Genomic DNA, 21,968 nt, shown 5'->3' with positions numbered 1-21,968 from the left:
TGCACCTCACTTGTTTACGCTGCCTCTGGAATAAAATCTTATCATACTTGAATCATTGTCTTTTTTCCAGTCATGCTATTAAGACACTTTGTTCCTAGCAGAAAAATAAAATAAATTTAAGTCCCAAATAGTCCAAATTTCATCTCATCCCACAATTTGTTCGACAGGGCAGGACCGAAATAGCAATGGTAAATCTAAGACGAAATGGAAATGAGCGGGTCTCAATGCGAAGTGGACGTGATTAGCCTTCGCATCATGACTACTCCCTCCGGTTACCAATCAGCCCTTCATTTTTGTGGTGTTTTTTAAGGCCTTTGGACCACGCTAATCGCCTAGAAACTCTCATCTACTCTGCGTTAGTAATGGGGGCTTTTCCATACTACTTGGGCCTACTGCGACTCCAGCCAGGAGAGGAGAGAAGGGACTCAATTTCCACAGCCGAAGACCAGACCTTAAGGACACAGAAGGAGGCCACCTGTCACAGACGGATGGTCAGCCTGAGAAGACTCCCAGCAAAAGGAGCAAAAACGATGTCTGCATTTGACAAATACCCCAATTCCGCCTTCTACATGAAGGCCGTCAACAACTGAAGCGACACTAGTACACTCGAACACGTGAAAAAGTCCAGTACGCAGCTCGCCACGCCACCTATATGAATTTGTTAATTACGCACACGGGCAACCCAAGTGGATGGGCATAAAGACAAACAGATAGGTAGGTAGATAAATTGATAAGCAAGTAGAGAGACAGACGGCTGGACAGCACCGAAATGAAAACAAAGTAGTAAAGTGGAATAGACACGGCACATTGGCCCCTTGAAGCTGTTTTAAATCTTGTCTCTCGTCTGAGAGCTCTACCTTTAAATCAGTTTCCTCACGACTAGCGTTCGGCATGCAGCGGGATGCCCTCACACGCTCTTCAGCAGTATGAAAGCAGTGGGCGTCAAATGGGACGCAACTCCACCTAGACACATCAAAGACGTTAGGATCAAATGCCTCCTCACTTGAAAGAAACTTCAACTGCTCCTTTTCCCGGTTCATGGTTTCTTTTTGAAGCACCAACTGTGTCGCGATGGCCGACGCAGGGGTTGATCAGGAGAAGCACCGAGGACGACTCTCTGAAGAAGAGAGGGCCTAAGTACGGGTTCGAAGTCTTGGCTAGCTGTGTACAACCACAGGGCTGCTTGAGTCCCCGCAGATCTAGCCACCGCTCTTCCACTCGGTCTTCAGTATATACCAGTAGCCCTCAGCCTTCCTGCAAGCCATTAATGGTTTTCTGCACTACTTTGACTTATTAAGAATTGAAAACAATGAGAATCTGTTAAATGAGATTGACCATGGTAGTAAATAAGCCGTAGTAAATTAATTCACTTGTAAATGGTGACTTAGACACACTATAGTGTTGTTACCATTTTCAAATGCTATAAGCACGTAGCAATTCGATTAAAGTGTTGCTTGTGCTAGATGCCGTGACAGTAGGTCGCTTTTTCATTCGTTACATCGCTGCAAAAGAAGTGTTCCAAAGCTCTTTCGACATATGAGACCTTCGCACAAAATGTGCCAATGGGCGAAAGTTGACCCAGTAAAGCCAGCTACGTTAACCTCAATACAACGTCTTAACCAATGAGGTGTGAGCCATCTCTCCTGTGATCACTCATCGCGTGATATTGCACCACGCCCTCATAGACTGCATCCAAACCACCAGAGAACTTTAAAAGATCATTCTTTTAGAGAAGTTGTTAGCGAAATAATAATGATAAGAGTTCTTGATTATTTTTCAACAGCATGTTTGATGATGGCGCATCCACCAGTAGCAACTGTAATACGATGGTGGTTTATCCCTTGGTATTGGTGAGGCGTCACCTATGTACTTTTGAATTTGCCTTCCTCTACCTCGCTAGGTAGGCTATCCTCCCGGCCATGCCAGTGACCCAGACACCTTCCCTTTGCTGAATATATGTATTCTGCCCAAGTATTGTGTCTTCTTTTGTCGTCAGGGAAGTCTGGGGACGCTACATAACTCTCAGATCATAGGCCCGCATAGGATGTAACAAAATCTTTTAAAGATGAAGATAACCTTGACATTCATTAATTTGTGAGTGCTAAAGCAGCCAAAAGATCCCTTCAAAACAAGGTCAACTCATTTAATTACTAGAAACAGAGTTGAAAGTCCAGTAGAAGAGTGGCAAAACAAAAACAATTAACTTCTATAATAATCAATGATTGGACATAATCTTAAATGACTGACTAAATCACTCAAGATGACTAAAAAGTGTACAAAACGTTTTTCTGCGGAAAATTAACATATATGACTAGTAATATTTTGCCTAGAAGCTTTTTCTAGGTTTACTCAACACAGAAATTTTAATGACCTTGAGTTCGTGATTTAATGGGCCTTTGTAACAGTGGCGCTTTCAATTTTGTCGTGCAAAGATGGCTGCTCAGGGTTCGCCTGATTTTGCTAGTCTTTATGAATTAAAAGAAGAATTGGGACGGTATTTTCTACGAACTTAATACTTATGCAATTTTTAGTGGAGCCTTTTCTGTTGTGAGAAGATGCATACAAATATCAACCAATCTCGAATTCGCTGCCAAAATAATTAGCACTAAACGGCTTGCTACCCGCGGTAATGTTTGATTTATAGATATTTTAGCTTATGCATCTCTTTACTCGCCTAATATACCCCTCTGGTATTTCTCCTTCTACTCATCGGAAGATTTCTATCTTCTTGTTCTGAATTCCTCTGGTACTTTCTCAGTTTTTGCACCGGATTTGATGCTTTTAAGACTCGTTAAATTTCTGATCGCTTTCACTCCTGCGTATCAAAGTGCATTTAATGTTCCTTAACATTTATGCCTTTTATACTCTAAGTTATTTTAAACTGCTCCCATCGTATATCGATCAGCTGCATTGGTCTACGGTCTTTCACACTGCATATTTACACGTGAAGACGTGGATGTGGAGATTCTATTCTTCTTTGCGTGACTCTGCATAGTATCTGGGATTTTTACTTCATGTATGTTTCTCTTCTCACCTATCATAGCGTTCGTAACGAAAGCAAATTATTTTTCTTTAGATATGCAAAAACTTGAACGGGAAGCTCGCATTTGTCGACGTCTCAAGCATCCTAATATTGGTGATTTTCCAGATTCTTTAGCTTTATGGCATATTTTGTCTGAATAATACCTAATTTTGTATGACTCAGTCAATATTTTTGCTCCAGTTTAAGTATGTACTTTTCCCTTTTTTGGAAAACAGTTCGGCTGCATGATTCAATTCAGGATGAAAATCACCATTACCTCGTCTTTGATCTGTACGTTTGTCCGCTTAATTCACTCAATTATGGTTGATGCGGCGAGTAATTACTCTGACTGCTTTTTTCAGTGTAACGGGTGGGGAACTCTTTGAGGACATCGTTGCTAGGGAATACTACAGTGAGGCAGACGCCAGGTATGCTGTAATTCTCATTTCCATCTTTTGTCTATCCAGATAAGTTCCATTTTTTCAAGTTTCACCATTCATACTGAGAAGTAGACAGAAATAAAGATTTTAACGGTAGCAGCTTCGGTTCATGCCACATCAAATGATTTAGCGTTGGAAAAGGCATGCGCAATGGTGGACTCACTTCACACTCCTTGCCTTTAGCAACTGCATGAAGCAGATTCTTGAGAGCGTCAACTATTGCCATCAAAATAATATTGTCCATCGGGATCTCAAGGTTGGTTGAGTTGCATGCTCACCCCTAAATCAGCATCATGCTTTACGTGCATAAAATTTTGTCTAACACTGAGGAATTAGAACCCCTCCCTTGTTTGCATGCTCCTTGGTGTTGTCCTGGCCTCGCTGTCTGCTGCAACTTCTAACCTCAAAGGATTTCCACAACCCTTTTCACGGAAATTTCACACTGTTTATTGCGATGCTTCTTTTTTCAAGAGATTTTCACTTTCTTATTTTGATCTCATATGTTGAGTTCTCTGTCTCGTGTGTGCACATGTGACTGCTTTAAACTACCCAGTCTTATGGCATTTTATTCCCCTTTGAGTGAACCACGGTTAGAGCCTTTTTAATGCTGAAATTCTATTCCAAATACTTGATGCAGGTGCGAGGTCAATCAAAAGTTGAACTGGCTCTGTTTCGCTTCCTAAGATAATCACTTGCAGCCTTTTTTGCGTAGGGAGAGCATATTCGCAAATTAACCTCTACCTTTTTAAGGGTAGTTGTAACATGATTTAGTTGTTCTAACTCTCAACCATTTTTGACGCCATATTCGTATTTTTTAACTAAATGACTGCTCTCGGTGAAAATGCGCTTTTTTAATTAGCCAATTACACCAGTTATGTATTGATGGGAATTTTTTCCATATTTTTTCTCCACTCTACAAAATGTTCTTTCTAATTATTTTGGTGATAAGTTAATTCATTATGGGAATATACTTTGCGCTATCAACATATTACGATTCCCTTACATTGAGTTTTTTTTTCGATGAACACAGCTCATCGCTGCGCTTCTCGCTTTACTCAAAATCAATATCTTCACCGATAAAGCGTTCTTTATCGATCAGGAGAGTTGTTCAATCCTCCTTGCAGAATAGCAAGTTCTGGTGGAACCGCCGACGCTCGGTCGGTTAGTTAACTCCACGGATTAATTAAAAGGTGTTATTTGATTGATTTGTACAAACGCGGAAGCCCCGCCCATCCATTTGTGGAACCGGAAAAGTTAAAGCTGACGCCGTGCTAATACCTCAAATCCCTTCTAACCTCTTTCTTTGACACTAAAAATAAGGTGATCACTAACGCTCTTTCCTATTATTTGCTTTCAGGAAATGTCTAACTGATATAAACCTTTTCCATACTGGCTTCTACTTCTAAATCCGCAAATACGCTACTTAAATGTTGTCTTTTTATTGATAAATCTGTCACCTCGTAGATAGCCCTTCGCAACAGTCTTGAATCTCTTTCCTTGTAGACGCTGTATAAGTAGTTTTTCTACTTTTCTTATTATAGCAACACTTGTGCCTCGAATTTCTACTCGTGACCTTGACAATAAATGTACGGTTTAGCATTGGTTTCCTGATTTTTCGCGAAAGGGAGCTTTCTCCCCTCGCCGATCGTTTCCACGTCGATTGCTAAATCTGGGCAATGGCACCTTTTGGTATTGCAGCTAATGGATGGCCGAAATTTTAATAAGTTAGTGAATTAATTTATTAGAATCCGGTTCCTCTATCGATGCCTAGTCACTTCCTTCACTGGCAAGTATAACAGAAGTTGGTATCAGTAATGACCAAGGCCTAAATTGTGTAATTAAAGTAATTACGGCCTTCTCAAAATAGTGTCATTGTCATTGTTGCCTTGACTACCTCTAAGCGTTTCTCATTTAACAGCTGTGCTGGTAAAGCGTTTATGGGGTCTCCTCGTGGCTGATTTTCATCACTTTGATAATGCGTAGAAGATTTCGTGTCGCCTCGAATTTTACCACCGTTTAAAGTGGCAACGCGTTTGCTGTAAACAACGGTACAAAGCACGATATGTCATCCTCTAAGGACTGTACCGGGCAGAGCTATGTGGGTGACTGGAAAACTGCACGATGTCAAACACAACACACCAGCCATCCTTGAATTACAGCGTCAATTCGCAGTTTTCCCATTCTTCATTTGAATCATGATATGGCGGAAAGTGCTTTATTATGCTGACTGGGGAGTCGGTCAACTCTTTAGTGGCTTTCTTACTCAAAACTAGATTTCTAACATCGCTTTTTCCATCCCATGCGCTACCAGAATCGCTATCAATTGTCGGTCTTCTCTTTGTTCTCACACGGTTCTGGTGGTTCACTAATTCACTTACCGCTTGTTCGTCTGAGTGGGTGCGTGACTTAACCTTCCCTGATTCAACAATGCATCTGCGTGTGCATGTGAGCAGTACGGCAGAACCCAAGAAAAATGTCACCACGTACCAGCTCTAACTCCTATAGGCGTAGTTCTCAAACTACCTCTTCGTCCACCTAAAATTTGCACACTGTCTAAGCAACTCTCCCCCTTTTCTATTCCATCCCTCAGCCGGAGAACCTATTACTTGCCAGCAAGACCCGCGGCGCTGCCGTGAAATTGGCAGATTTCGGACTGGCCATTGAGGTACAGGGTGACCAATTCGCCTGGTTCGGTAAGTCTTTTTCATGAACCATCTTTAGATCACTCTGAGGCCAATTTGACCGGATATCTGTTAGCCGAAAAGTTGAGCTAGTGCACGCATTGTTAACAGTAGCAGGAGCATGATTACCCCTTGCGATTTCAAGATTTCTTCCCCCCTCCTCCTCCTCCTAGTTAACCCACAAATACAGTCCCAGTTGATTCTGGTGCCCACAAATCACGTGTGCCTCAGTTATTAAGTATTACAAATACGTGATATTGAGTCCGGGGTGCCTACCAATTTTGCCCATCTTTCATATTTCGTTGATTCCTGAGTATGTTTTGCCTAAGTGCGAAGCTATTTTCATACCACTCACCGTCTTGTTGACTTTCAAATTAGGGCACTTTTCCTAGCCCCTTTGATATGAAAATCAGTTACCCGCAGTAGACCCCCTTATTCTAGCATATTTACATGTCAGCAAACAGCTAGTTTGTTTGGATTTAAGTTCAACATGAAGAATCGGCGGAAGCTGTTGTATTTTTCACAAAAATTGTCGTCAATTTAGCTCCTGAGGTGCCCTTCGGAGGCGCACTTTTATTATCAAATGTATGGAAGACCTGAGAGCCTAGTTGGACAAATAGAGGGGGCCAAGATTGCGCAATAATTCAACCAAATGCCGTTCTGTCATAACTTTGTCGTTTTGTCACAGTTTCACCATTCCATGACCTTGTGAACAACCAACCAATACCAACGCTTCAATTGACTCATTTTAGAAGTTGGAAATGTGAAGTTCTTATGGGTATTTTTTTGTAGACGACGCTTGCGGTAGGTGAACAAGCCAAAGTGGACAGTGGGCTGTAGTGTAGCGAGGTTGATCTTTTGTGGGTAGTCTGAATCATTTAGGGGTTGAGAGTGGTGGGGCGGCCGTCCTCAGCTGCCACATTAAATGAACCGCAAAGTGTTCTTGAGCTTTTGAGCCAACGGCTCCGATTCTCATCATGGGATAATTGCATCTCCGTTATTCTTACACTCGAGACTGCCATTTGGTGTTAGCGCCGTCGCGTCCAATGGAGGCCTTCTTCACTTTTGCATCTCCTCTTCCCCACACTTGCCATTCATTTTGCGAAGTCATTGAATAGGGCTTCACTTTCGTTCAAGCATTCTCTTCATGTCATGTTCTGTCCATTTTCTACTTTGGCCAACCAGGAGAGTTGGGTTTGGTTTGGAGAAACAGCTCAAATGCGGAATTGGGATCTCTTGGGGTCGTACGCACCCTCTAATCCCACTTGCCGTCAAATTGCGCTCCAGTTCGTTTTGAATTGATTTCTTGTGTGGGCGAACTGGTGGAGGTCAGTTGAGGTCATATTACGATCAGGAGAGGGGACGGCTGGTGAGGTCGTGTGTGCGATAACATTGAAGAACCCACTGGGAGCAATTCCGTTCACACTTCTGTACTTTTAGGTGTGTGTGTATGTGGCTTTTCCATGTCAAAAATTTTGAGCAGGCAGCACTGAAGGGTGATTTAATGTTTATCAACGGAAAGTAATATGTAGGGGCATTGTTTAAGATAATTCATTTCAGTGAACAAACCACGAAAATCCCGTTTAAATATTTCAATAGTTGCTTTTGAGGGAGGGTCTTTGAATTCCACCCGCTCTTAAAAGTCTCAGGCAATAGCTCTTCCCTTTTATTCATTCCGGGACGGGCTTACCTCGTGCCTATAACGTATGATGGTAATCTAATCATAGTATTACTTCGATATTATCTAGCACAACTTTATGAGGTTAGATATTCACAGCAAAAAGTTGGCATCGTCTTACTTTCGGTGCAAGGGCTTTTGGTTATAGACTGCTCGAACTGGATACTCTGGAGTCGTTTTGGCGTCAGATTAACTTCTGAAGATCTTGCAGGTCGCGAAAGTCTAGAAACTTCATTGTAGCAGCAGAGCGGGACGGAGGTGTAACAATGTTCAGTCGGTGTGGTGGTCGTGACATGCCAAACCGGAAGCTCGCGTGGAATGATATATGCTGATCGAAACACTGTTTGCAGCAGCAACGGCGGCCTGTTGAAAACCGTTTGTCCTAGATCATACGCACGGAAGTTATTCTTCATCGCTAATTCCGGCTGGTTGGTTCATATCGTCCAGATGACGTGGTCCGTTCGGGTTCCAATATCAACTACTTCCTACGGGGTCATTTAGCCGACATTAAGCTGAACTCCGCCTATGCAAATGCTCATATAATCAGGCGCATTCATATAATATTGTAGCAGCATTGAGTTCAAATCAGGGCTTTTAATACGAATTGGCTGGGAGATGCTTCTTGGGTGAATATTATTCCCATGACTACCTCCACTTCAGACAATACCGTCACAACTGCACCTAGTCTACTGCAAAATCCTAATTACTAAGAGGCATGGGGTGATTTGAATGTGCCAAATCATCGTCTGTTTTCATATCCAAAGAGCGACGTTAGAAGTGCCAAGAACTCACGAGTTGTTTCTTGTGCATAAATATGAGAACTACGTAAGATGGCTGGATAGCTATTCGATGGAAACGACGATAGTTGCTCGCCCAGTGTATGCCCTTGTTGAGATTGTCCTTTTGGCAATGTTCTGTTAAGGTGGAGAATTGCAGTGATTGGAGGATTTCTATAGCTCTGATTCTCCTACAGTTGGAATGGAAATGTCCACAATATCTGCCATCTTGACATTTCCTAAGTCGAAATCGTCGCTGATTGGAATTCGACGTTTACCAGTAATATGGGAGTAGAGGTTGAAAGTTTGTGTAATCGTTCCTCTTATTCTCAAATCACTTGATTTCCTCTTAATTTTCATACAAACCAATGCTGTCGGTTCATCAACGTCACAACCCACCTTTGAAACGTTATATTTTTCATGAGTTTTTTGGTTTCAAATGTTGGATCTACATCTGGCTCCAGTGAGAGCTTCCCGAGGTAGAATTTTTTCCTCGATCCGCCTATAGTTCACACAAAGGGATTTCGACATTATTTTACCAGCCTTGAGAATCGACCGAATGAATAATCCTGGAGTTCATGAACGGCTTTGGTGTTAACTAGATTCTTTGCTTGCCAATCATTGGCATTGTGGATGTTCTTGCCTTCATTTGACTACTTTTGGCGCCATTTAATTGGAGTGATGAGAGAGTGCTAGAACATTAGTTCCAAGTTGGTGGGACCAAACATTTGATAGGTCTCCTTACTTTGTGGTAGTTGGAACTCCCTTCTGGCTCCACGTGATCACTAATAGGGTCCTGTTTTGGCCAGGACGTCTGCGAACACTATGATAAAGTGTCTTGACTTGGGTATTCTCGTACCAGCACAATGTTTTTACAATCCTGTGAATGTGTTTTCCCCTCCTCCTCTCCGATTTGTCCACACCGGTCGACCATTTGGGGGCTACTGGTGTGCGTCTATGCGTGCATGCACGTACATGCCACCTCGGCGGCATCATTTCGACGTGACTTTTTCGCGTCTTTCCAACTAAAAAAAAATAAAAAGTTCGGTTACCATTACCAGCAAGTGAACGCGTCAATTTATCGGCTAGCAAGTGCCGGATGGGTGGTCTGGCAATCGCCCTTGTTCATTAGCCAAATTGAATTGTGGATCGTTTCAAAAGACTTGCCGCCAAGATCAACGAGTCTGAAAGTAGATTTGTTACACTCATACGAAAGATCTAAGAGGCTGGTTGTGTAGGCGGTATGATTGTTATCCAAAAGGCCCATGTATTTGTGTCTGCGATTAAGGCAAATGTAATTCATTTAAACTGTTACAATTGCATCAGTCTCATTTTCTTGTATATGATCTTCAAGCCACAATTTAGAGTTTTCAGACTACCCATTAACTTTGTCAGGCGGTTTTTCATAAATGCCTTGTTTTTTGGGATGCTTCACTCACCCCTCCGTTACTTTCATCTTTATCACCCCCATTTATTCAGTCGTTCATCTGGGTTTTAGCGGCTCTTCGAGACGGACTTAAAATTTTGGAAAAGTACTTAAAAAGCCGGGTTTTTGCAATCGCCGTCTCAGAAAAAGGAATAGCCATCTCCATTTCAGCTTCAACGCATCAACAGGTTCCTCTTTTTTGGCGATGGAAAAAGCAGTAAACGTCAGCCTAGCCTTGACTCGAAACAGTTAGTCAGTAGCCCTATTGCGAACGCAGTGTCGAAGCCTTTGTTTTTTTTGCAAAAATTTACCGCACTACAAGTGAAGAGGTTATTATTTTTGGGTCATCATTATCTGGAATCCCATTCCCTTCCCGAAACTGAACCAACGATGATACTCGTGTGGGTGGGTAATAGTTTGATCGGTCGGTCGGTGTCAACCAGTTTGGTGCCTCTATCGCTTGGTGTTTTTTTGTTTAGGTTTTGCTGGAACTCCGGGATATCTCTCACCGGAGGTCCTTCGAAAGGAGCCGTATGGCAAACCCGTGGACATTTGGGCTTGTGGTTAGTGTCGTTCTTTCTCTCTTATTGTTTTTGTACTTTTAAATAACCAATCGAGGATTCTTTTTAGTGGTATGGGGTCTCTAGATTTTCTGCTTCAAAATGGGCCACAATAGCTATTGGAATTGGCAAATCACCACTCCGTTTTGTTATTCGGCACTTAATTGAAAACTCGCGAATGCATTCGCATTTAGTTCTCAATTCAGTTCAGTAACCATGCACATAGGGATGTGCCACGTTTTCGAGCAAACGTTCATTGCACATCACATTTTACCCGTTTTCGTTTGCTCAACGTCTTTTTTGAATTCAAACCTTCGAGACAGGCGTTCTTTCTGGAATTAACTTGAGTTGAATTCCGATTTCACTCTTTGCTTGCTTTACGAACACGTTGCTACACTAAATGAATGAAGAAAAGGAACAAATGCATCAAGAATGAGGGCATTCAGTACAGTGTGGCGCCCTTCAGTGCTAGTAGTCATTGAGCAAAATCGTCTGACGTTGGTTCAACAATAGGCAACTTAACTTATAAATAATGGGAATTAAGTGAGTTGCCTTCGAAATTTGAAGGCACTCATGTTTGCGTCATCCGCTTATTTGGTACCCAAGGGCGTTTGCGATTTCCAGCCGTCTCATCGCCACCCAACACCCCTGCTGGCGCTTTGGGAAATTGCACCAGAAGTCGATTACTTGGTGCATCTGGTGGGAAAAGAAGTGGCACTTCTAATAGGTGGTACTACTTGAGACACAACATTATTTCTTGCCTGATGGAACAAGCTTTCTTTCTTACCGAAATTGAGTCCTCACCTTGATTTTATCACTGGGTTTATTTTTAGATGCGTTTAATATCACGAAACGGGTAGCCTCCTATCATGATAAAGCGCCTAGTGTCTCCTCGCCTATTAGTAGCACTAGAGGGCGCAACTTTCCATTAGCCTGTAGTCTTTAAAACGTAATGACTCTTTTCTTGACTTTTCAAGGTGTTATTCTCTACATTCTCCTGGTCGGCTATCCACCATTCTGGGACGATGATCAGAACAGGCTCTACAACCAAATCAAGTCGGGTTCATATGAGGTTTGTGGACCTTTTTCGTGCCATCTTTTCCCCACCAACCAGTAGCCAACCAATTTACGGGCATTTCAATTCGCGCTGACTGTCAGCGGATGACAGTTTATGAAGCGATAATAGAAATACGATTAAATCACGCGTTTTTTGATGCAGTTTCTCGCTCTTCTTTAGAAGAGTTTGAATTTTGGATGGGTTATTTTGAAAATAACGCAGAGAATCTATGGTGCCTTTGTTTCATCATGATCCCTAGCTATCAATAGCTTCACCATTTCTGTAGTTTTGACTTTGGAGATGGACGTATCACGTCGAGTGGTGACACGGGCCTTTCACATTGCTCATTATTCTTCACTCTGATCTAGTCTCTTCAATGCACAGCTAACCGGGTTTACCAACGCACCATCCGAGTTGAAGGCCACTAACATTTCTTTCATTCCTTATTAGTACACAAATCCTAATTTCTGTGCATTGTTCCTCAGAAGATTATTCAAGTCCTCTTTATTTACCAGGAGTTCTGACCATTATAAGTTGAGCTTGGTTTTGCACTGTTCATTCAAACTAGCCTTTTATTGTGTTTCGTCATTTTCCTGTCTTTGGGGAACAGTACTTCTCTTGGGAAACAAAAAGTGTGTTCAGAATGTGGCGCCCTCCCAAACTGGCTTCTCCACTATGTCACACAATGGGGAAAGTAGGACATTTTTCATCTCATTGCAGAGGCTAGAGTGCTACGCCCTATTTGAGCGAATGACGAGTCTTTTAACGGTTCCTGCTAGTGAAAGGACTTCGTACGATACAGAATTATTTTAGTGTACATACCCAGACCTGGATAATCCTCGTCTGATGGATGATGAGCGATTAAATAGTCGCTTCTCCGGATTTATTACAGTCTAAATGGGTTGTCTCCTCCCTACGCTGTCTGGAGTCCAGTCTCTTCGCTTTACATTCCTCTCGGCGTCTACTGGCATTTAGGGTCCTTCTAATAAGTGCGAATGGCCAAGTTTTCCGTACTACAATTTCCGAAATATCCTTAAAGGTGGTGTTCTATAGCATTTTTAGTCTTGGAGTAGCCTTATTTCCACCTTCTGGAGACTGAGAGGTTAGTAGGGTAGGTGCCAAGATCACAGTCCAACTGCCGTTATCGACGCTCCTGACTGGGCGATACTTCATAAATACGGTTGCTTAAAAGGAAAATATGTTGACCAAAGTAGGTAATACAAAATAATCGGTGCTTCGTCCTGGTCTTATTTCTTGCTATTTTAATTTTTCTCCGCCATCTCTGCATCGTTCTCGATTCCCTTTAACATATGGAGACGTTGATTGCTCTTCCATTGACGATAGGCAATGTAGATCCTTTTGTGGGGAAGACGTGGTGAACTAAAGCTATGGGTGTTTTAGAGAATGAACCGAGGGAGACTACAAAAGCTCGTGTAATCTTGCATACTCACAAAAAGGTATCATTTATTGTTGCATCATTTGATGGTCCCACTATTCCTCCTTCCCTATCACGTGGATGCTGGGCTTTACGATTTTTAAGGTCCAGTTTCCGATTGGGAAAGGAGGCGGAAAATGTTGCGCAGGGCCATACCCACTGAGGACAGTCATCCTCCTTCACCATTTCCATGTATCTGCTATAATGCGCGATAGTTCGCATTTTGGATTTGAGGAAAGGGGTAGACAAATACTTAATGTTTGCATGTCTGTTCCCCCTGAGGTAGGCAAAAAGGCGGTAAAATTCAAAGGTGCGTCTCCTTAGCTTATGATGGAGGTTTCTGCATGATCCAGTTGTAAAAAATTAATGGCAGTCAGGAAGTGGACAGGAAATGTTGAAGGAGGAAGTTCTGTTGGCAAACAGTGAGTATTTTTCGGTGATAATCGTGCCCCCGGCTCACGGAGCTTAAGTTGAAGGTGAAAACAGAAGTAGTCTGGTCTTACTTTAACAGATCGTACACTTGCCCTGAATGAGCTTCAGGGTTGTTGCGAAGGAGCCAACTGTAATACCTCTAGCCGAAAGTGAAGCTATTTCCCCTTTTTTGAGAAAAAAAATAAAATTCATACTTGATTGATGAAACCGCTACTTAACTAGACTAAGAGCGTATTTCGGTGAAAAGAAATTAATCTTGTTTCCTGGCATATCGGGGTATTTTAAGGCTCTGAGTTATTTGTATCGATGGTTTTGGAGGAATGTTCTTCTAAATTAACAGTAAGTATTATTTGCCACTCAGGTGCAGCTGGAGGTCTGAAAATAAGAGAAATCGGTGCCTCACCTTCATGTGACTGGGCAGTTTGTGCCTCATCGCTTGAATAGTTCCGTTCTAGCCCATGTAGAATATCTTGCCATAAAGACTACATCCACCATTTATTAGTATGTTCAGATCGGAAGATTTGTTCCAGAAGACTTTTTCTTCTTTCATTCCAAGTCATAAACCCGAATGCCTTCTTCGTTTACAAATAGTGCTAGCGTTCCCGCTCCTCGTAAAACCCTCAGGTTTGGCACTGGAGGGCAAGTAGCCTGGAAAAAGCGGCATGAAGCGTTATTGAAGTGTATCAAATCAACTGGGATGAAAATCGGTTGTTAAGGCTTCCGTTTCCCACGAAGATTTATTCAGTCTCTATCGCGAGTCCAAACAATGGCTATCGGTGATATATCAATCGGCAAAGTTAGCTGGCCGAATTTCACGCAGGTAGAATTTCAATTTTCATTTTTTTGTTCTTAAAAGTTTTTTCCTTTCCCCCCATCTATGTGTAAAATTCGTAAATTTTGTTTAAACTTAGCATTGAAGTCAACAAAGAAATGTGAAGAAAGCAATATGCCCCGCCATTTAGGTCTGGAATGTCTTCTTCGATTTGGGACTCGGTTTCGGTTCACCATTGATCGATCAATAGGTCACTCTAGTTTCATCGGAGCCTTCATCATTTCTCCTGAAAGCATTTATAAATTGCCAACGCAACCATTGGGAATGTAAGGCTTGAAAGGGCGTTTCGCTTGTTTTTGCCATTTTTGAAGTTTGGCTTGTGTTTGGCATGGTGTTGAAAACATTTTCGTTCCGTGGATGTTCTCCAAAGAGGTATTTAACCTCAGTTCTATGCATTTCCATGAAGAGACCCGGTTATTTTCATCGTTAAAACTCAAGGCGCTACCCATCAGAGACTGCGATTCGGACTTCTTTTGGGGGTGCACATTGACTTCTGTGATATACGGATGCACGTCCCTTTCAGAGTCCTTCCTAGCCGTATGAATAGATGTTCCAAAATAGCTTTCAGAATGCTATACGCCGTTTCTTCTACAGCCGATGGCTCTTGATGCGGTTATTCAACAAAATTGGGCGACAGCTTACATCCTTTTCATTTCCGAAGGTGCATTGCTTCCTTTCTGAATGATTTATTTGATTTTCCTACAACAGTACCCTCCACCGGAGTGGGACACGGTGACAGCGGAGGCGAAGAATTTGATCAACTCCATGCTCACCATGAACCCCTCCAAACGTATCACTGCGGCCGAGGCGCTGAAACACCAGTGGATCTTCGTGAGTTTTCCCCTCTACCCTTCTCCCCGCCGTTCTTTAGGTGCTAGAGGAGAATAGGAAACAGCCGTGGGAATCAGTTGACATTAATTGCAGTTGACGGCAGTTATTTATGGAATAAAGACCAATGTAATCATCGAACGTTGCTTTAGCACGATGTATCATGTAAAATGGCGAATCGTAAACCTAAAATTAGGGACTTTATATGTGTGGAGGAGCTGGTTTGGTTACAACCTAACACTACGATCCTATTAGCCGTTTCTAATGTAAAAAGGCGTTTAGAATAGAAAGAATAGCCCGACTAAAGTTAGGGCAGTGACAAGGTATTGCCTGTACTGTTTTGGTGTTTCCAGGGCAGTAAGGCCCCAGTAACGGTTTGTGCTTGCAGCCATCCCCTTTTTACTTTGACCCTCAAACGGTGAACGCATAAGCCTGTAGTCAAATCGTACGCGGTTTTGCATGAACGGAACTTGTCAACCCTACAAAATTGATGCTCTCTCGTCAGCACACGGTCTGTATCTACTCTTAAACCACTTCCTGAACCTCCACTAATAAGGTAAGGCGTGGCAGTGGAAATGAAGCGAATACCCGCATTTCGAGAGGAAAAATGGTCAGCTCTTCAATTAGAAGTGATGAATTAAACACCATCTGACCTCTCAAGTTTCCCCTATTACTGACGTTGTGAGTTGGAATAAATGGACATTCCAACAAATCTAGAATGTAATTCTATTTTCGATGCCAAAGGAGTGGAATCGAGCTTATTTTTGAATTAAAGTGTCGCCCTCATACCCTTCAGGCATTCGGCGATTACCCTACATCAGTCTGTTGAAGGCTTCAATGAAACCGTCTTTCACTTAAAGTGAAGTCGGATTCCTAGACCCCCACAAAAGGGGCCTAACACTTCTATCAGCCGATCTTTTAAGCGCTTTTGAGTAAAAATGAGGAATGCCAACACATTTCTCAGTTGAGACTAATTCTAACACACGACGATTCCGGCTCGATTTCGTATTCCACTTAAAAGAACTGAATCATTTTGTGGCTTTGACAAAGTATCTTCTTCCGTGTTTTACTAATTGAGCACCTTGGGTACAGCTTCTCATGTCGACGGAATCGAATCAATCACTACCTCCTTTAACCCTCGGCCAGAAGGCGGTAATCTTTGCCACTTCTTTGTGGATGGAATTTCAATTCCATTACCACCAGTAGTTCAATCGCATTCTGAGCGAAAACCAGGCTGGGGTGAGTGTGTGGCCAGGGGGATATTTTCACATGCCGCAAATGCGCATTTTTGCCTGCTTGCCTGTCTACGCGGGTGGGTGGGTGCGTGGTGGGGCGTCTTCGTATCATGGCATAAATAAATCAGAGACACGGCGCTGCATATCCATAAGAGGGAGCAGAAATGGCGTAAATTATGCACACCTCTGGTCGTTTTTGCTGCTCTCCATCAACTCCATCTCGCCTCCCAACTATCCCCAAAATGATCTCAACTTGTAAAAGGTGAGGTGGGGAAGGCTAGATTTGCTGTGTTCAGTCAGTGAATCAAAATAGTTCAATTAAATTATTCTAGTCAAAAGTTAAAGTTCCTTTCAAAGTAAAGGAAGAGGGGTTATGAGTAAACTCGCCATTTCTTGTGGTCTTTTTAAATTGGTGACTTAACCTTTTTTAACTGATTCCACTAAAACCAAACCATCTGGAAATCCGAATTTGGTTTTAGATCCGCATTCTGCTTCCAAAACCACTTTAGAAACAATATTTCCAACCCTATTGAATCCTAATGCGTTTTTTTATTGATGGGTCCCTAAGTTCGGCCTCTCCGTTTATTTCTTTTTATTGGCTTTTCTTTCAGCAACCTGAACGTGTGGCTTCGAGTATGCACAGACAGGAGACTGTGGAATGTCTCAAGAAATTCAACGCCAAAAGAAAGCTCAAGGTGAGACTACACTACTATCTCTACTCTGTAGCCACCTCATCCTCCCTCCTCTTGAAATCATCGCTTTCTTACTCATAATTCTTAGTCCATCATTTTTTACAAGGGCCTGGAAAGTTTCAAATGGATTGTAATAATGAGGTCCTTTTCGAATCTCCTCACCTTTGCTTAGCTGCATCCAGTGGGGCTGAGAAGGATAGGCGGTGCAAAATTCCGGTTTGATTGCATCTTCCAGATTGGTTTACTCTTCGATTCGTTTCTCCTCCTGCTCTGTCGCTCCGTCCCTCCTTTTGTGCCGTAGGACATACATTTGTACATGTACACGAGCCTAGGCTTTATTCCTCCACGGCTCCTCAACCGTGTAGCTCGTGTGATTGCGCGTTTGACTGGCGTGACATTGATGGGTGGCGCGGTCTCCCCAGAATTTTCTAGTCCTCTTTTTCACGGCAGGCATTGGGGAGCGATCTGAAGTGGCGGAATCTCATATGCGAGGAATTCTTGGTAGTCATGTTTTTTGATGGTCGTCTTTACACAAGTGGATATTTTATTTGAAGTATTCAGTAGTAGGGTCCAGCAGAATCACATCGTTACGCCTGAGTAATTCCTGATGGCTGTTTAAGGTATGCAAGTCCTTGTCAAATCCCACCAAGTGTCTAGAGAACACCAGCCGCATAGACGGTATGAGCAGAGCTGTATGTCACCAATGTAAGGGAGTTTGATAGCATTCACGTCTGTCGTCAGAGCTCTTGTCTTTCCGTGCGGATGTCAGTGATGTTTGTGTAAGCATTATGTAGGTGACAGAACGGTTTCTTTTAAGAGGATTAGGGATCAATTTTCATGCCTAAATCGCAATCTGGCATTTGGTCTTCTCAATAGGTTTTACTGAATGCTGTTGGTTTTTAGACTAGGTGGCCAAAAAGACGGGAACTTCGGTGAAAATTGAACCTTGGACCATAGCACCATCGTTGTCTCAAGCGTCCAACTGAGTAGCTAAAAAATTGGAGCTGTCTTACACCTGTTGACACCTCGCTTAAGGATTCCTTTGAAAAAAAAATGAAAATGGTCTTACATCTACCCTCAGTTACTGTTTGCGATCACGAAATGTCTGATTTCTTCTAGCAAAAGGGCTTGAGAATCGCATTGACTCTTCTCGACTTTCCTCGTTGTTCAGCGGAGACATCGTCGCAATTCTTCAAACCTAACCTCTGGGTATTTGGTTACTGTCCTTAAGATTGCCATATTGGTTGACCTTATTTGGAATCTTGGAGGGATTAACTGGAAACTCGCATTGCCTTCGGATAAGCCCAATGTGGCGCCTCAAGCATTTACGGAGCGACGAGTGTGGCTAATAAGCTGGACTCACGCCATCTTTTGTCACCCTGGACAACGATTTTAACGCGTAAAATGGGCTACAGGCCACGTGAGGGAACCATTGGATAGCGATAATGAATATTGTATATCAAATTGCAATTTGGTTTGAAACATTTTGGCAAGGCAAGGAACGTGGGTAGTTGAACTCTGGAAAATGCTGAGGTGAACGTAACCTTAACTATTTGAAACACTTCGGCTGGGTTAATAGGCTAACTGGATGAATGAGTTTGCCTATGTGAGTGGGGGTGTTGGAAAGGGAATCATTCATCCTTTCTCGTCATTCGTACAAGCAAAAAAAGCTATTCAAACAGACAAGGCTTGAAGTCGAGGGCTCCTGGTCATCTACTATACGAGGTATTACAAAACTTTGGAGGCCCTGGGAAGCTCAAGTTGAGAAGCTGTCGCCCATAATATAGGCTTCATTTTAATTCTTATTTCCAGTCTTGAGGAGCCCGTTTCCCATTTGAAATTGAACACTTCAAATGAGCGCCAGAAAGTGGGGTGCACTTGCCTATTGAACCATTTAATCGTTTGCCTCCTTCTCTTTCAGTGTACGTTTGTAGTTCTGGCATGCACGGGCAACTAACATCACCACCCGGCGATGGTCCGGCCATTGCCCCAGGGGCGCGTGTGTGCGTAAATTTTGGTGCATTAAATCGCATGCTAAATTGCATCGGGTCGTCGTCCAGCTCGCTAATCAACAGTTGCCAAGTTTGCCCGCTTCCCTCTCCATCTCTGCTTTGTGGGTCTCTCTCCCTCTCTTCCTTGTAGCTGAACAGCCAGCTGGGTGTTTTGGTGGAGGATCTCAAAATGCCACTTCTCAGATGCGTACCTAATGCTCCAATTTATTTGAATCCCTTTCCACTTGGCCAATACTCTTCTCGTTTGCTATCAACGAAGCGGGTTTTGCATTAACTGAGTTGGCGAATCTCGAATAAAGCTTTTCGAACTCATATTACAAAACAATTCTTTCAAATGTTATTAAAAGAGTCGAGGCTATCTTCGCACTTCGGCAAAGCGGCGATTTTGAAACAGATTCAGTTGGAATATCTCAAAACCGCCTTTGAGCGGTTCCACCTCCTTTCGGGAGATTTGAAGGTATTTTCGTCCTCTTGCGGCGATGCAGATTGGAACACCTCAAAGAACGCTTCTTTTGAAAGCACCGGGGTATCTCTGTTTGCTTGCTACGAAGGCCTTTTGGCAGATCTCAAGGTCCCTCCTATGGCCTTCAGATAATGTTTCCATTTTCTTCGAACGCGATACTTCAGAATTGTTTTATCAAGTGCCTTCAAAATGGTACTTTTTCAGCTGTGTTCATCAACCCGGTGTTTTTCCATCGTCTTTAAAGGAAGAGATCTAACTATGGGGAAGGTTTGCGTCGAATCCAGTCAGAGGACCTCGAAAATGCGAAGTACTTGCGTTTACCTGCCAAGCCTATTTCATCGCCTTTCAGAAAGTCGGAAATTCGATTTCAGCAAATGGGAACGTTTTGAACAGGTCCACGAAATAATGCTCTCTTGACCCAATCCTCTTTTAATCCTTCAAGGAAGTCGACAACGTTTTCGTGCGCCAGAGATGAGGCAGTGTTTGGCCAACTCCATCCACGAGTTTGTAAAGTGGCGCTTCCCAATTGTGTTTTTACTAACCCGTTTTCTCCCCTTGGAAGGCCTCGAGAATTCGCATCAGAAGCATCAAAATGTCACTGTTTGTCTGGGTATTTATTTATTACCTCAATAAAGCAGCAATCGACCCGATCTGAGAGAGAGGTAACACTTACTTTTTGGCCAATGGAATGTGATGACTTGTTTTACTGGTTTCACTTCTCGTCTCGATCCTGGTGTCTGCCGCATCACGCATCTCCCCATTGTTTTCAATGATGCTGCCACAACTCTCCCGTTGTCTGCGTCCTACCTGCCCTTTTTTTCAGCATTCGAGCTCCTTCCCGCGGTACTTTTTTCATCATCATGGATTCTGAATGATGCAGCTCCGCTATGACACGATGTGGAAAAAAAAGGTTATCCAGCATGGTGTGTTCTACTTCGATGATGAATAGTTTTTTTGTCCTGAAAGTAATCCCTCTCTTTCCTTCTCTCCCTTCGGTAATGACTCCTTAGGCTGTTTAGTGTACAAAACCAACTTTTTTGCCTTATCAATTCGGCTCATTCTCTGCGATAGACTACTCGTCTTCCAATTCTAGTTCCGTAGGCGATTGGTCGTTCATTCATTCACTCATTCCTCATTCAAGTATCGTGGATTTATTTGCTAATCCCTTGGGAGTAGATTAAGTTCCCATCTTCGGCAAGCTCATTGCAGCAGTTGACCCAGTCAGTACGCTTTTCATCCATCCTTCGCGCTATTTGACTGTGCGCACTACCTCAGCTTCAGTCGGCTACTGTTTAGTCTCCGGTGGACAAAAATATCCGGTTCAATCCAGACCTTTAGTCTCCAATCTGAAATCGGTAGAAGAGTAAGTGTTCATCTCCTACCATACGAATGTCACTTCCTCGCACCTTTGTCTTTTGGGAGCATTCGAGACGAGACTCGGTCAGGATTATAATCTACAATTTTGAAAGCGTGTCTCGAAAATAATCCCTCTTTCCTCGAGAGTGATTCCTGAAGTTGTATGACTGTACCAGTTTGTCTTCTTGAACTCGGGTAAATTCATTCATTTCAATGTCTTAAAGCCGTTTCGGTAAGTAATCCAGAAACTGACAAATCCCTCACCTTTCCACCCCCTTATCTGACTCATCTGAAGAAGTACCTTCGTCACTCCACCCTAAAAGGGGCCTGTTACAAGTTGATCTTCCTCCCTTCCCCACCCCCCCCTCCGTCCTAGTGATTTTGCTCGAATTTTCTGGACCGCAGGCCAAGCACCCACCCACGCTCTGCTCTGCTTCCTCTATGTTTTTTGAGTCGTTCATGTTGGTCCTCTTGCACGGCTGTGTGTGCTTGTGTAGAATTTTGCATCGTGCTCACATGCGCGCGCACGGGCGTGCATGTGCGTACTCATTGCAGTCTATCGATCTTGGAGTGCGCACGTGTCACCGCGCAGGCAGCCAGGTGATTGGCTGGCGGTGTGTCTTATCGCACGCACGATTGCATTCGTGGGTGCGTACGCACACATGTGCGCGCGTGTCACCTTCCTCAAATGTGGCTATTCCGCACTCCCTATGGCCCAGCTAGTTCTTTGTTCAACCCCTCGCTGTTTTTGTGATTCCTCCTAGTCTATACTGTTTATCAGTGTTACTATTGAAGTAATTATTTCGCGTATACTTGCTGTCCTAATTGGGGTTGCAGATTATTGGGCCTTGGAAGAAAAAATCCAAACTGCTCAATGCCAGCTTTTGAGATGTCAAAATTCATCCGTAGAAAAACTCAATTGCCTTGCCTTTAGTCTCCTTTGAAACCATTGCCAGATTCAATTTACTGTTTTTTTAGTCAAATTAGGAAAGGGCATAGTCCTATTTTGAGTTGGCTAAGTCTTGGTTCTGGAGGATTTGCTA

The 21,968-nt window shown here is 43.0% G+C and overlaps 1 protein-coding gene across 1 annotated transcript in view; it reads left to right on the top strand. All coding sequences in view use genetic code 11, as the record gives it.

Annotated features, from left to right (window-relative positions):
- Window positions 1-2,432: 2,432 nt before the first annotated feature.
- EGR_06207 (Calcium/calmodulin-dependent protein kinase type II delta 2 chain) overlaps window positions 2,433-21,968 on the top strand; it is a gene marked incomplete at both ends in the record, with an annotated part of 39,129 nt that continues 19,593 nt past the window's right edge. Inside the window, 11 exons of the mRNA XM_024495456.1 lie at window positions 2,433-2,494; window positions 2,532-2,626; window positions 3,077-3,136; window positions 3,259-3,313; window positions 3,385-3,450; window positions 3,646-3,718; window positions 6,053-6,155; window positions 10,503-10,586; window positions 11,561-11,655; window positions 15,048-15,170; window positions 17,014-17,097. Of these exons, the coding sequence (XP_024350087.1) occupies window positions 2,433-2,494; window positions 2,532-2,626; window positions 3,077-3,136; window positions 3,259-3,313; window positions 3,385-3,450; window positions 3,646-3,718; window positions 6,053-6,155; window positions 10,503-10,586; window positions 11,561-11,655; window positions 15,048-15,170; window positions 17,014-17,097 (900 nt within the window). The remainder of the gene's footprint in view (window positions 2,495-2,531; window positions 2,627-3,076; window positions 3,137-3,258; window positions 3,314-3,384; window positions 3,451-3,645; window positions 3,719-6,052; window positions 6,156-10,502; window positions 10,587-11,560; window positions 11,656-15,047; window positions 15,171-17,013; window positions 17,098-21,968) is intronic.

Source organism: Echinococcus granulosus (genome assembly GCF_000524195.1).
Source record: "Echinococcus granulosus chromosome Unknown EG_S00053, whole genome shotgun sequence".
Classification (NCBI taxonomy): Eukaryota; Metazoa; Platyhelminthes; class Cestoda; order Cyclophyllidea; family Taeniidae; genus Echinococcus; species Echinococcus granulosus.
The sequence above is the reverse complement of the archived record's forward strand: the minus strand, read 5'-3'. Positions and strand labels throughout refer to the sequence as shown.